General features: G+C 39.7%; 1 protein-coding gene across 3 annotated transcripts in view; it reads left to right on the plus strand.

Moving 5' to 3' along the window:
* The first annotated feature begins 1,142 nt into the window (after positions 1-1,142).
* Positions 1,143-13,979, plus strand: part of LOC121380893 (nucleosome assembly protein 1-like 1-A) — a 43,161-nt gene continuing 30,324 nt past the window's right edge. For all 3 annotated transcript variants that reach the window (XM_041509912.1, XM_041509910.1, XM_041509911.1), the window contains exons 1-5: positions 1,143-1,174; positions 2,464-2,528; positions 10,178-10,289; positions 11,841-11,982; positions 13,539-13,628. In XM_041509912.1, the coding sequence (XP_041365846.1) occupies positions 1,158-1,174; positions 2,464-2,528; positions 10,178-10,289; positions 11,841-11,982; positions 13,539-13,628 (426 nt within the window). In that variant the 5' untranslated portion in view covers positions 1,143-1,157. The remainder of the gene's footprint in view (positions 1,175-2,463; positions 2,529-10,177; positions 10,290-11,840; positions 11,983-13,538; positions 13,629-13,979) is intronic.

Genomic DNA, 13,979 nt, shown 5'->3' on the forward strand with positions numbered 1-13,979 from the left:
AAATCATTTGTTAACCTTGCACAATTTTTATTGCATCCAAAAACTGCTAGACTACAGATGTCAATCGCCAGATAGCGCTCTCTAGAAGCTGGAAAGCTTTGACATCACAGTCTACTTTATTTTGTGACAAAATTGTGGATTAATTACTTAATTTAACCGATATTGTGAACAGCCTAAATCGGTACTAGTACCACATCCTTGTAATATTTAGATGTAGTTTGTTTCTAATATACTAATAAATAATAATGGTATTTTATTACACAATAAAAAAACACATTCTGCTTTGACCTGGTCCGACCATGTTACTAAAGGTAACAGTGAATACTATTTTTATAGCACCTGACCTTCGTTGGAACTTGGATGTTTCTTTCGATTGTACGATTAATTAGCCACGTGTGAGTAATGATCTTTTGTTGCTGCAAGTGATTTTTATGTTTTAATGAGAACAAATTAAGATGATTGATTTTGTGTATAGTGATATTACCACTTATAAAAACGACAGAAGTTGTTATGTCTTTCATGACAGTTATGTAGATCTTGGGTCTAGCGCCAAAATGAAACAACAGACCAACAACGTGAGCTATCACACTAACAAAGTTTAGTGATTTTGTTTTTAAAATCAGATTAGGTTCAAAATGTTAGGTGACTTAATTCACTACTGCTAATAACTTAACGACTTTTGGTGAAAAAACCTTCCATTTCGCCGGCTAGTTTGAGGCTTGGTGCATATAATAGATCCTTTGCTGCTAATTGAAAAGAGTAGCCCATGAAGTGGCAGCAGCAGGTTTCCTCTCTCAATATCTTTGTGGTCCATAACCATATGTCTGACACCATATAACCGTAAATAAAATGTGTTGAGTGCATCGTTAAATAAAACATTTCCTTCCTTGTGTTCAAGGAAAGATATGTGAGATTCAGCTATATTGATTGTCAGTGCCACATTATCTTCACGAGATTGTGAATGTTCACAAAGTCTGGCTTGTATCTCTCCTTGTGAGCATAGTCTGCCAGAGATTGACATGTATTGGTCTGTAAACACTTTACTGGCCAGTGATTTCAAATGATGCCATGCTGCATCTTTTTGGATTGAAGCATATTGCCATCTGAAAATAATGTTTTATCAAGTTTCTTTTTAATTTTCAGATAGTTGGAACAAAATGGCAGAACCAGAGAGGTAAGATTCAATTTAACATTTTATTAACGCTCCACTGGAATCGGGCATTGAAATGATCATAGTTGTGGTATCTTGTAGGTTGTGACAGTTGATCAACTTACAGTTCTCAATGATTTTACTACACAGATACTTCGTTCTTCATAACAATATTGTTCTAATTGCATCAATACTTAAATATTTAACTGATCTTTGAGTACCAAACAGGTTTTTCAACAGTTAGGTGGTTTTTTCATTGAGATTTTGTGGAGGATGAAGCGCCAGTCTCAAGTTTGTGTACATGTGGTAATCTGAACTACCATTGTCGACATAACTCGATGACTGCATCATAAGACTAGCTTAATACTCAGAATGGAAGAATATATATGATGAGTTAAGGAAACGCTTTTGTTTATCAACGTTATGTGGTGGCTTATTTTATGGATATAGAAAACAGAATTTTTATTCATGGAACAAATTAGCCCTTTTTGGGAGTTAATTTGATACATCTTAAGTTATAAATGATGTATTTGTCTAAAACAGGCCTGTGAGAATTGAAAATTGGTATAAACCATTGCACAAAATCAAATGGAGATAACCTATCCCGCTGTGGCTATGTAACGGATGGTTTAAATGTAATTCACCAACAAAAAATAGCTTACACAACAGCTGTGGCTATGTAACCGATGGTTTAAATGTAATGCACCAACAAAAAATAGCTTACACAACCGCTGTGGCTATGTAACCGATGGTTTAAGTGTAATGCACCAACAAAAAATAGCTTACACAACCGCTGTGGCTATGTAACCGATGGTTTAAATGTAATGCACCAACAAAAAAATAGCTTACACAACCACTGTGGCTATGTAACCGATGTTTTAAATGTAATGCACCAACAAAAAATAGCTTACACAACCACTGTGGCGATGTAACGGATGGTTTAAATGTAATGCACCAACAAAAAATAGCTTACACAAGACTCTACTTATGTGAGGAGTTGAAGTAAATTATCATTCTCACAACTGAGGTATGCACAAATATTAGTGAAGAAATGGCAAGCTCTGGATAATCGTATTGTTAAAAATAACGTTTACATTGCTTCAGTAGTGAAAAACAGTCTTAACTAATCTACAACCTCCCAATTTGTCAATCAAGTGGGTTTTAGTATCACTCAGAAACTGGTCCTTGTTTTTAAATGATTAAACATTTCACAATGATCCACTTAAAGATAATTATACAAACTCCAGTGCAGTTTTGATCTCTGACTGCTTGTTTGTGTATCTTATAACCTGTTTACTATGTTGTGTTGACAGCAAGGTGGTGGAGGAGGTTAAGGAGGAGGAGGAACACGAGGAAGGGGTCGATGAGGCAGAAGGAGGTAAGTAGTCGTTAATACAGTCAGCTCTTCATAAGGTGGAGGAGGTTAAGGAGGAGGGGGACGATGAGGCAGAAGGAGGTAAGTAGTCGTTAATACAGTCAGCTCTTCATAAGGTGGAGGAGGTTAAGGAAGAGGGGGATGATGAGGCAGAAGGAGGTAAGTAGTCGTTAATACAGTCCGCTCTTCACAAGGTGGAGAAGGTTAAGGAGGAGGGGGACGACGAGACATGAGGTGGTAAGTAGTCCTTAATACAATCGGCTCTTCATAAGGTGGAGGTACAGGAGGGGGGACGACGAGGCAGAAGAAGGTAAGTAGTCGTTAATACAGTCAGTTCTTCACAAGGTGGAGGAGGTTAAGGAGGAGGGGGACGACGAGGCAGGAGGTAAGTAGTCGTTAATACAGTCAGCTCTTCATAAGGTGGAGGTTAAGGAGGAGGAACAGGAGGGGGGATGACGAGGCAGGAGGTGGTAAGTATAGTCGTTAATACAGTCAGCTCTTCACAAGGTAGAGGAGGTTAAGGAGGAGGGAACGACGAGGCAGGAGGAGGTAAGTGTAGTCGTTAATACAGTCAGCTCTTCACAAAGTGGAGGAGGTTAAGGAGGAGGAACAGGAGGGGGATGATGAGGCAGGTGGTGTTAAGTATAGTCGTTAATACAGCCAGCTCTTCACAGGGTGGAGGAGGGAGATGACGAGGCAGGAGGAGGTAAGTATAGTCGTTAATACAGCCAGCTCTTCACAAGGTGGAGGAGGGAGACGATGAGGTAGAAGTGTAGTCATTAGTACAGCCAGCTCTTCACCTGGTGGTCGGTGACAAAAATGTGTAAATCACCCAGAAATAATAACCTGTAGTAAGTTTTGTTATTAAATGATTGTCAGTGGTGCTTGCAACTAATGCTGTAAAATGGTACAGTGACATTGTTCAGGGTTTTAGACCACATTATCTACTAACATGGGATTCATAACAAGTGTTTATTAATGTGTAATCTATTAACAAAGTGTTCTACTAACATGGGATTCATAACAAGTGTTTATTAATGTGTAATCTATTAACAAAGTGTTCTACTAACATGGGATTCATAACAAGTGTTTATTAATGTGTAATCTATTAACCAAGTGTTAGTTAATGTGTAATCTATTAACCAAGTGTTTATTAATGTGTAATCTATTAACAAAGTGTTCTACTAACATGGGATTCATAACAAGTGTTTATTAATGTGTAATCTATTAACCAAGTGTTAGTTAATGTGTAATCTATTAACCAAGTGTTTATTAATGTGTAATCTATTAACAAAGTGTTCTACTAACATGGGATTCGTAACAAGTGTTTATTAATGTGCAATCTATTAACCAAGTGTTAGTTAATGTGTAATCTATTAACCAAGTGTTAGTTAATGTGTAATCTATTAACCAAGTGTTAGTTAATGTGTAATCTATTAACCAAGTGTTTATTAATGTGTAATCTATAGTCTTATTCAACTTACTGTGCTAGCACAACAAATATGCTATTCAACCTGAGTCATACCTACACACTGCAGAATTCTGTCCCTTGCCGGATATGCGCAATGCTATCCTTGCACGGGCTACCTGTAACTTCATTCTCAATTCTACAGTCCACCTGTCAAAAAGTTTTCTTTACATTGTATCTTTGTGTTTGTTTTTTGTTTTGTTTTTCGGTTGAACTTGACATACGGTTGGTAGTTGGGAATTCTGTGTTGAATTTACCATATCCGACGCGAGTTCGTTGACAGCTAGCGCACGAAAAGTTTGTGCGCGAGATGGTTGTCTATTTCCTTCATGACGTAAAGACATACATGTGTTGTGTCCGGACTGCGCCACGTGGTCTCCTGACCAGTGGATTTGGTTCGGTTCGCAGACTCGGGGGTTCGGGTACCAGCAAAATCTTGTCGGCTGCTTCGGCAGTAGTCGGCAAGTCGGACTTAGTGGGTAGGTCCCCTAAGTCTGTGGACACTTCGAAAAGTGTCCGGAAAGGGGGGAAACACAAGTGTGTTTCTTCGTCGGTCCGTGTTACCAGTACAGATACCAATACTTCAGGGGCGCCTATTGTGACCATGGTACGTGAGCCGTCTTCGTTAGTGCCTCGGGCGTCGCCATCGTCTTTACGGTTACCTTTACAAACAGAAGTGGGGGCAGGGTGGAGTCATCGCGGCACCGGTTTTGACGACTTCATCGGTTACCGAGCACATGCACTGCTTCGTCCGCAGAGCAGGTGGCCCCGACTTTGCCTTCGTTTGCTGACAGTCGCTTAGACACCTCAGCATTCTCAAGGCCCGAGGAGAGTTCTGCCAGTTTGCTTCGAACTGAGCCAATTGTTCCGATGCCGGGATCCGTCTCTGATGGCATCCTGACCGATGTTTACCGTTGGGTGGAGGACTCGTCCTGTTGGGGTAAACATATGCAAATGGGGGACCCAAAGGGTCTGGTGACTTCGGTAGCAACGGACATCTCCTCACAGTTTGCACCGTCTTTGGTCCCTACCTCTTCGACTTTACTCGACAGAGGACGAGTTTCTCGCAGATACCCCGACCATTCCGCACCTTGCGCAAGAACGACCGTTAGGCTTTTAGGAAACGTTGTTTCGGAGTTTTTAACGCTTTGCCTCAATTGGGATCATTGCTTTCGCAGACAGGACCGTCGGTTGCGGCTCTCATTCCTCTCCCACCAGCAGACACTGCAGCTTGACGATGCAGTTAGGGATTGTCGTTCGGTTCCTATTGTTTCCGTCTCGGGAGACGCTGCCCCAGGGGCGTCTCGATTAGGGGGAAGAGTCCACGTAGATCTTCGCGATCCAATGGACGGTGACCTGGCTTCAGAAGAAGCGTTGGTTGGACCGGATTCTGTCGCTGACCCAGCTCTCTCTCACTCCCATTTCGGACGTAGAGGAGGAGTGCGATTATCCAGCGGTTCTGGCTTTTGTCAGGGACTAGGTCCGACGGGTATGCGGGGACGCTATACCTCAGGTTGAGGCCCAGCCTACGTTCAAGGGTGTCTCCTTCGGGAACCGTTCCTTGAATTGGTCACTCCTCGTGAGGAGTCTGGTTTACCACTTGCTCATGAGGTGCACAGTTCACTTTGTGACATTGATGCGTTGATCACTGGCAGTGATCGTATCCTGGGGGTGGGTGTTGAACGGCACTCGAACATATGACGGTCGTTCCCACTAGTGTGCGAGCTGCTCGTTACCCATCGCTGCATGTGTCATTGCTAATCAAGGATCTGGAATCGTTCGAACGGCTGGCTAAGTCGATGTTCCAGGTTAATAACCATTTAGGTACGTTCCTGTTTGGCTTGGATAAGGCTGTCGAGAGCCTTCCCGCGATGGCGAAAGGCTGTTTGGAGGCTGCGTCAAAAGCCTCTAAGCATATCGCTCAGTTATCTGTCTGATTGTTTGCTAACAAGTCTTTTGTTACAGCGTATCCATTACATGGCGGGTTTGAGTGCGTCAAATGTTGCGAAGACGTTTTTTCGTACACGTTCGGTACGGGAAAACTTACTTTTCGGTCCCGATTTTAATATTGTCCTAGACAAGGATTTGTCGTGACCAGTCCCGAACACTCAACCCTCAACCTCTGGTAAACGTCAGTCCACGTTTTCGGGGTTTAAGCCACCTCCTGTGAAAAAGGCTGCTTTTTTACAGTCTACTCGGATCCCTAGGGTTCCTGACACTAGGAGGGAACAACCCGTCTTCCGCTAAGCGAGGACGCAAACGTCGTACTGCGTTCCGTACTCAGTCCACCAACGGCGTTGTGCCTATGGGTGGTAAGCGGTTGGGGTGAGGGTACGTGAACGATTGGCAGTTGCTTTCGGAGGTACTGTTAGCAGCCATACCCGTGGGGGGCAGGCTCCGCCATTTCCTTCGAAATTGGTGCAAGCTGCCAGGTCTCGACCCCTGGGTTCTGTTGGTCGTTCGACATGGTTACAAAATGCCCTTTTCTTCGAGCCCTCCTCTTACTTCCACTCCGAGAATGCCGCCGTTACCGTAATCGGATCGGCGCGTTTTAGTGGAGAGTATGAAACTCGACGGGCCATCCAGAGAGTCAGTCTGGACACTCCGGGATTTTATTCTCATCTTTTCTTCGCCCAGAAGAAAAATGGGGAATGGAGACCAATCCTAAATTTGAAGCCACTGAACGTCTACGTCGACGTTCCTTCCATGAAAATGGAAACGGTTCATTCGGTCCAGAACCTGCTTCAAATTGGGGAGTGGGCTGTGTCTATCGATCTGAAAGACGCATACCTCCATGTCCCGGTGCACAAGACGTTTTGGAAGTTTCTGCGCTTCCTTTTCGACGGGAAAGCGTACAAGTTTTTGTGTGCTCCTGTACGGGTTGGCGATGAGTCCCCATGCTTTTACACGTGTGGTAAAAGCGGTGGTAAGTCATGTTCATTCGTTAGGGGTTCAAATGCATACCTATCTGGACGATTGGTTGATCCCAGCTCGTCGCAACAGGGGTGTCGAACCAATGTTGGGTTGGTTTTGGACACGATCCTCCAATTGGGTTTTATTCCCAATTGGGTGAAATTGGAGTTAACCCCGGCTCAGATTTTTACATATCTCGGTTGATCCCAGCTCGTCGCAACAGGGGTGTCGAACCAATGTTGGGTTGGTTTTGGACACGATCCTCCAATTGGGTTTTATTCCCAATTGGGTGAAATTGGAGTTAACCCCGGCTCAGATTTTTACATATCTCGGAGTGGTCTTCGATCTTGTGGTAGCGTTGGTTTGTCCCACCGATGCGCGTATCCACAATTTTCAAACATTTGACAGTTGCTTCAAAAAAAATATGGCCTGCTAAGAGAAAATATGGCCAATAATAAAATAGCATGTGTTGGGGACAGTGTGTGGAAAATTAGGTATAATAAAATAGCATGTGTTGGACTGTTTGTGGAAAATTAGGTATAATAAGATAGCATGTGTTGGGGACTGTGTGTGGAAAATTAGGTACCATAAGATAGTGTGGAAAATTAGGTATAATAAGATAGCATGGGTTGGAGACTGTGTGGAAAATTAGGTATAATAAGATAGCATGGGTTGGTGACTGTATGGAAAATTAGGTATAATAAGATAGCGTGTGTTGAGGACTGTGTGTGTGGAAAATTAGGTGTAATAAGATAGCATGGGTTGGGGACAGTGTGTGGAAAATTAGATATAATAAGATAGCATGGGTTGGGGACAGTGTGCGGAAAATTAGATATAATAAGATAGCATGGGTTGGGGACAGTGTGTGGAAAATTAGGTATAATAAGATAGCATGGGTTGGGGACAGTGTGTGGAAAATTAGGTATAATAAGATAGCATGGGTTGGGGACTGTGGAAAATTAGGTATAATAAGATAGCATGGGTTGGACTGTTTGTCGAAAATTAGGTATAATAAGATAGCATGGGTTGGGGACAGTGTGTGGAAAATTAGGTATCATAAGATATCATGGGTTGGGGACAGTGTGTGGAAACTTAGATATAATAAGATAGCATGGGTTGGGGACAGTGTTTGGAAAATTAGATATAATAAGATAGCATGGGTTGGGGACAGTGTTTGGAAAATTAGATATAATAAGATAGCATGGGTTGGAGACAGTGTGCGGAAACTTAGATATAATAAGATAGCATGGGTTGGGGACAGTGTGCGGAAAATTAGATATAATAAGATAGCATGGGTTGGGGACAGTGTGTGGAAAATTAGATATAATAAGATAGCATGGGTTGGGGACAGTGTGCGGAAAATTAGATATAATAAGATAGCATGGGTTGGGGACAGTGTGCGGAAAATTAGATATAATAAGATAGCATGGGTTGGGGACAGTGTGTGGAAAATTAGGTATAATAAGATAGCATGTGTTGGGGACTGTGTGGAAAATTAGATATAATAAGATAGCATGTGTTGGGGACTGTGTGGAAAAGATACCATGGGTTGGGGACAGTGTGTGGAAAATTAGGTATAATAAGATAGATTGTGTTGGACTGTTTGTGGAAAATTAGATATAATAAGATAGCATGGGTTGGGGACTGTGTGGAAAATTAGGTATCATAAGATAGCATGGGTTGGGGACTGTGTGGAAAATTAGGTATCATAAGATAGCATGGGTTGGGGACTGTGTGGAAAATTAGGTATAAGATAGCATGGGTTGGGGACAGTGTGGAAAATTAGGTATAATAAGATATCATGGGTTGGGGACAGGGTTGGGGACAGTGTGGAAACTTAGGTATAATAAGATAGCATGTGTTGGGGACAGTGTGCGGAAAATTAGATATAATAAGATAGCATGGGTTGGGGACAGTGTGCGGAAAATTAGATATAATAAGATAGCATGGGTTGGGGACAGTGTGCGGAAAATTAGATATAATAAGATAGCATGTGTTGGGGACAGTGAAAAATTAGGTATAGTAAGAGGATGTGTTGGGGATGGTGTGTGGAAAATTAGGTATAGTAAGATAGCATGTGTTGGGGACGGTGTGTGTGGAAAATTAGGTATAGTAAGATAGCATGTGTTGGAGATAGTGTGGAAAATTAGGTATAGTAAGATAGATTGTGTTGGGGACGGTGTGTGTGGAAAATTAGGTATAGTAAGATAGCATGTGTTGGGGACGGTGTGTGTGGAAAATTAGGTATAGTAAGATAGCATGTGTTGGGGACCGTGTGTGTGGAAAATTAGTTGTAATAAGAGCATGTGTTGGGGACTGTGTGGAAAATTAGATATAATAAGATAGCATGGGTTGGGGACAGTGTGCGGAAAATTAGATATAATAAGATAGCATGGGTTGGGGACAGTGTGCGGAAAATTAGATATAATAAGATAGCATGGGTTGGGGACAGTGTGTGGAAAATTAGGTATAATAAGATAGCATGTGTTGGGGACAGTGAAAAATTAGGTATAGTAAGAGGATGTGTTGGGGATGGTGTGTGTGGAAAATTAGGTATAGTAAGATAGCATGTGTTGGAGATAGTGTGGAAAATTAGGTATAGTAAGATAGATTGTGTTGGGGACGGTGTGTGTGGAAAATTAGGTATAGTAAGATAGCATGTGTTGGGGACTGTGTGTGTGGAAAATTAGATGTAATAAGATAGCATGTGTTGGGGACTGTGTGGAAAATTAGATATAATAAGATAGCATGTGTTGGGGACAGTGTGTGGAAAATTAGGACCTCTGAGATGTATTTTAGAGCATTATAAAATTAAAATATAACAGAATGACAAGCTCAGCTGAATAGAAGTTGAGATGATCGTACATACGTTCGTTTTCTGAAAAATAACCTACAACTTTTTTATAATTTTTGCAGATACATTTTTATTTCACCCGCTAGCTCTTAAAAAATGGACTGCTTTTTACAGTCGTCTATTTCGAGCCCTGTAATGGTCGTAAGTCTGCTATGACATTGTAACGCGATTTGCACGTTTAAAACTTGTTAGCCATGAGTGTAAATAGCAGATTTTTTAATGTAAATGTTAAACATGGGAGTATTTTGTGTATGCTTTTTTTTTCTTCTTCTTTTTTTTGGTGCTTTATTGTTATTGCCTTAATGTTTTGTCTATATTTGTTTCTCAAGCTTTTATTCTAATGAATAAAATTTAATTACTGACATTGTGATTGTTGATATACTAATATCAGTGAAAGTTGTTGTTCCTGTCTTACAGAGCAGGTTAGTGTTGGGGAAATAGCCAAAGTGATGCAGAACCCACAGCTGCTATCAGCAATTCAGGACAAGCTTTCTAACATGGTGGGGACGCCATCTGGATACGTGCAGAGGTAGGTGTGGAGAAATGTCGCCTTTATTGATTGTCTTCTCATACCATAATTACACAGCTCGGCTCCGCATACCTTACATTGTGTGAGTGCTGTTTAATTTTGATTCTTTATTGATTTAGTCTGACCTGGAGAAGTAGCTTTAGTCTATTGTTATGTCCTTTTCACTAGGCAAACAAATCTGTTGAATTAAGAATAAAAACTATTTGTGATTTTTAAGCAAATTATGCTGGATATGTCTTAACAGATGTTGGTGATAATTTATTTAATAATCTTAATTCTATTATATATTTGAACAGAATAAAATTATTACTAAAAACATTAAAACCATTGGGAATTATTGATATATTATATAAAAAATGTCACAAAATAATTTAAGAACTGAGGTACATATTTGTTATAACACCAAATCATGAAGTTTATTGTTACAAAGTTAGGAAAATTATGTATAATAGTGGCAGACAATTTTAAATCAGGGCATAAAATTTGGCACACGCGGTTTTGTCGTTCGTCTGTTGGTTATGCAAAACCAGTATCGACACGAACGACGGATCGTTCGTGTAAAAACTATAATCGCTCGTCAGAAATATAACTATTTTTGGAATAAAATTATTTCTGAAACATGTATTGTAATGAAAACGAGTACAACCCTTGCTAAATCAATTTATTAAAATATGACATACACAGCGAAGAAAATAGTATGTTTAATAAGGGACTTCAAAATAACGAAGTGGAAATTAGAACATGATGAAACACTGACTTGCAGCATCGATTGGATTGATCGAGGATTCGCAAAACTTCGGGTCTTTTCGTTCAGACCTGTTTCGTTTAGACTATTGTTTGGCGCCAACAAGTACTCCTCTGTAACAGAAAGGTTGGGGTAGTGTGCTGAAATGTAAATGGCAGCTTTCAAGTTAGTCCCAGCATACCAAATAATAATAGGAATTTAGTATTTATGATAAGAATTTGAAGAAAAGCTACGGAAATCGCCCATCTTAGATTCTCATTTGATTACCGTTGCCGGTTAATTTTTTCATTTGTATCTGAACCACTGGAGCAAATAGTTCATGCAAGCACTAAAACCACATGAACGACATATCGTTTGTCTGAAAAAATCAAATTTTATGATCTGTTGAATGTAAAATGAAATGGAATAATCTATTAATTAATTATATATTTAAGAAAATATTGAAAAAAAAATCTTGATTCTCATTTTCATCGAAATTAATGTTCTGTAATTTCAGTGCTAAAACTGAATCAAATATGTGGGCAGTTTATTCAGAAATTACAGAAATAACCAATAGTGAAATTCTACTTGGAATTCCTCGACCGAAGTTTTGGTACAAACGAAGGGTCGTGTAGAGATATGAAAGATCTACTGCCAGCCCTGTGTTTCCATTATAAACTATTTGTTGATTCATATGGTAAAAAAAGAGAGCAAAATATTGATTGTGTGTTCTTAAATGAACACAGCATGAGTTTTGTTCTCATTTCTATGTAAGAAAGTGTGAACTTTAAAGTATTGTTAATTTTTACTATTCTTTGTACTTTCAGTCTTCCTAAAGTTGTGAAAAGGCGAATTAAGGCAATGAAGAAATTGCAGTTTGACATTGTGAACGTAGAATCCGATTTTTACAAGGAGGTGCATACACTTGAGTGTAAATACGCTGCCAAGTATGCTTCAATGTTTGCCAAGGTACATCTGTCTCACCTTTACCAAGTAACAAGCCGACATATACACGTTTATTACCTACGAGGTACAGCATAACGAGGGTCATATTTATCGTACAGTTTCCCTCGTATGTCATAACTAAATCGTATGTCCTGACATTGTCGTTTAACGATTGGCAAGAGTACATTTCTTTCTGATTGGCTGACACGACATTCCACAGATACTACTTTCTTCATTAATACATTTTTATTTTGAGTATAAGCTGATCACATGCCGTAATGACAAATACAAAAATTATGAATATAAAGTTCACAACTGTTAGAAATCTATACTAAGGTCGACGAGTCACTTTTCGCACTCTTTGTTTTGGCTTCATACATAATAAATGTAGCATATCTTAACGTAATTTCACTTGAAAGACATATTTAGTAAAAGATACAATGTTTTAATCACAAGATTTTCTTCAAACACATTCAGGTGCGTTAATAATGTTTAAAAAAAAAAAAATTCAACAGCAATTTTGCACTGGAATTTTTCCAGCATTCTTAAAACGGAAACGTCATGTACCCAATTTATAGTTGTTGTAAGGAGATGCAAAGTGACATCATTGGAATACGAAATATGGCCATGAATTGAAAATGTGACAAGATAGGCTGTTATAATTGGGCCTGTTGTGTACGAAGCCAAAAAGATGTTGCGGCAACTGTTTGTCGTCAAACTGCTACTCTTTTTTTTCTTTTCTTTTGACAGCCCTATGTACAAATTGTCATCGTCATATCTAGTCAGTCCCATTCTACTCAATCAACAATTCAGTCATTATTGATAATTTGAGCACCTCATTAATTGAAACTTAATGCAAATTTTGTGCCAAAATATAAAGTGTACATTGCTGATGTCTCGTTTCTCAATGTGACATGATTTAAATTTATGTGACATTCCATGACTTAAATCACTTGCTGACCCAATTCGTAGAAAAATAACGTGTAGTAGGTCTCGACATCTGCTTACTTCTGCGTTGCGGCTCGTTTGCAGTTGGTTTATAATAAATAAAATACTGAACTAGCTTGCCTGTCGTACCATTTTTATGAAACTTGTGAACAGTGTTGATATCTGACAAGCTTTCACTCGTCAAGATACCAAAACTGTAAACTCATTTCGTAAAAATGGCATGACAGACAAGCTAGTTTAGTATTCTATATATAATACTCTTTAACAACAACAGCGGTGGTGGTGTCAACGTTTGCATTAAAGTTTCGTGTTCAGATCAATTTCTCACAAGATACAAGTCCTGGGTCATTGAAACTTGAACTTGCAGTTGCACCTGTGAATGTTTTTTTTTTAAAGTTGTTTTATGCTTGTTTGAGGGGGGATGGGCGTGCACCGAGATGAACATCTGTGGATGTAATGGTTGGTAATATGTAATACATTTATGGCAGGTGAGATATTCAATTCTTCACAATTACTTTTTTGAAATTTCTTAAAAATGTTTAATACTACTACAGACTTGTGTGTCCTTAGAACTTTGTTGATTTTTAGATGTTTATATTTTGGAGCACCTTTCCTTGAATGGTATTTTTCAGAGGAAGGAAATTCTGCTTGGTACAGTTGAACCAACCGATGAGGAAGCTGATTGGCCGAGTGATGAGGAGGATAAGGACGATGATTTACCAGTAAGTTTAATTGGTTTACGCTTAGTGATCGGTGTTAACCGCCACACAACATAATTAGTTTACGCTTGGTGATCGGTGTGAACCGCCACACAACATAATTGGTTTACGCTTGGTGATTGGTGTGAACCGCCACATAACATACTTGGTTTACACTTGGTGATTGGTGTTAACCACCACACAACATGCTTGGTTTACGCCTGGTGATTGGTGTGAACTGCCACACAGCATTTTTGGTTTACGATTGGTGATAGGGTTAGTATGGTTTACAACTGGTAATAGGGTTAGGAATTCTGCATGCACACGCTGGTCTACTTGACAACTTGACATTGATGATGGTGTCAAATTATGGAG

The sequence above is a fragment of the Gigantopelta aegis genome, chromosome 9 (assembly GCF_016097555.1).
Source record: "Gigantopelta aegis isolate Gae_Host chromosome 9, Gae_host_genome, whole genome shotgun sequence".
NCBI lineage: Eukaryota > Metazoa > Mollusca > Gastropoda > Neomphalida > Peltospiridae > Gigantopelta > Gigantopelta aegis.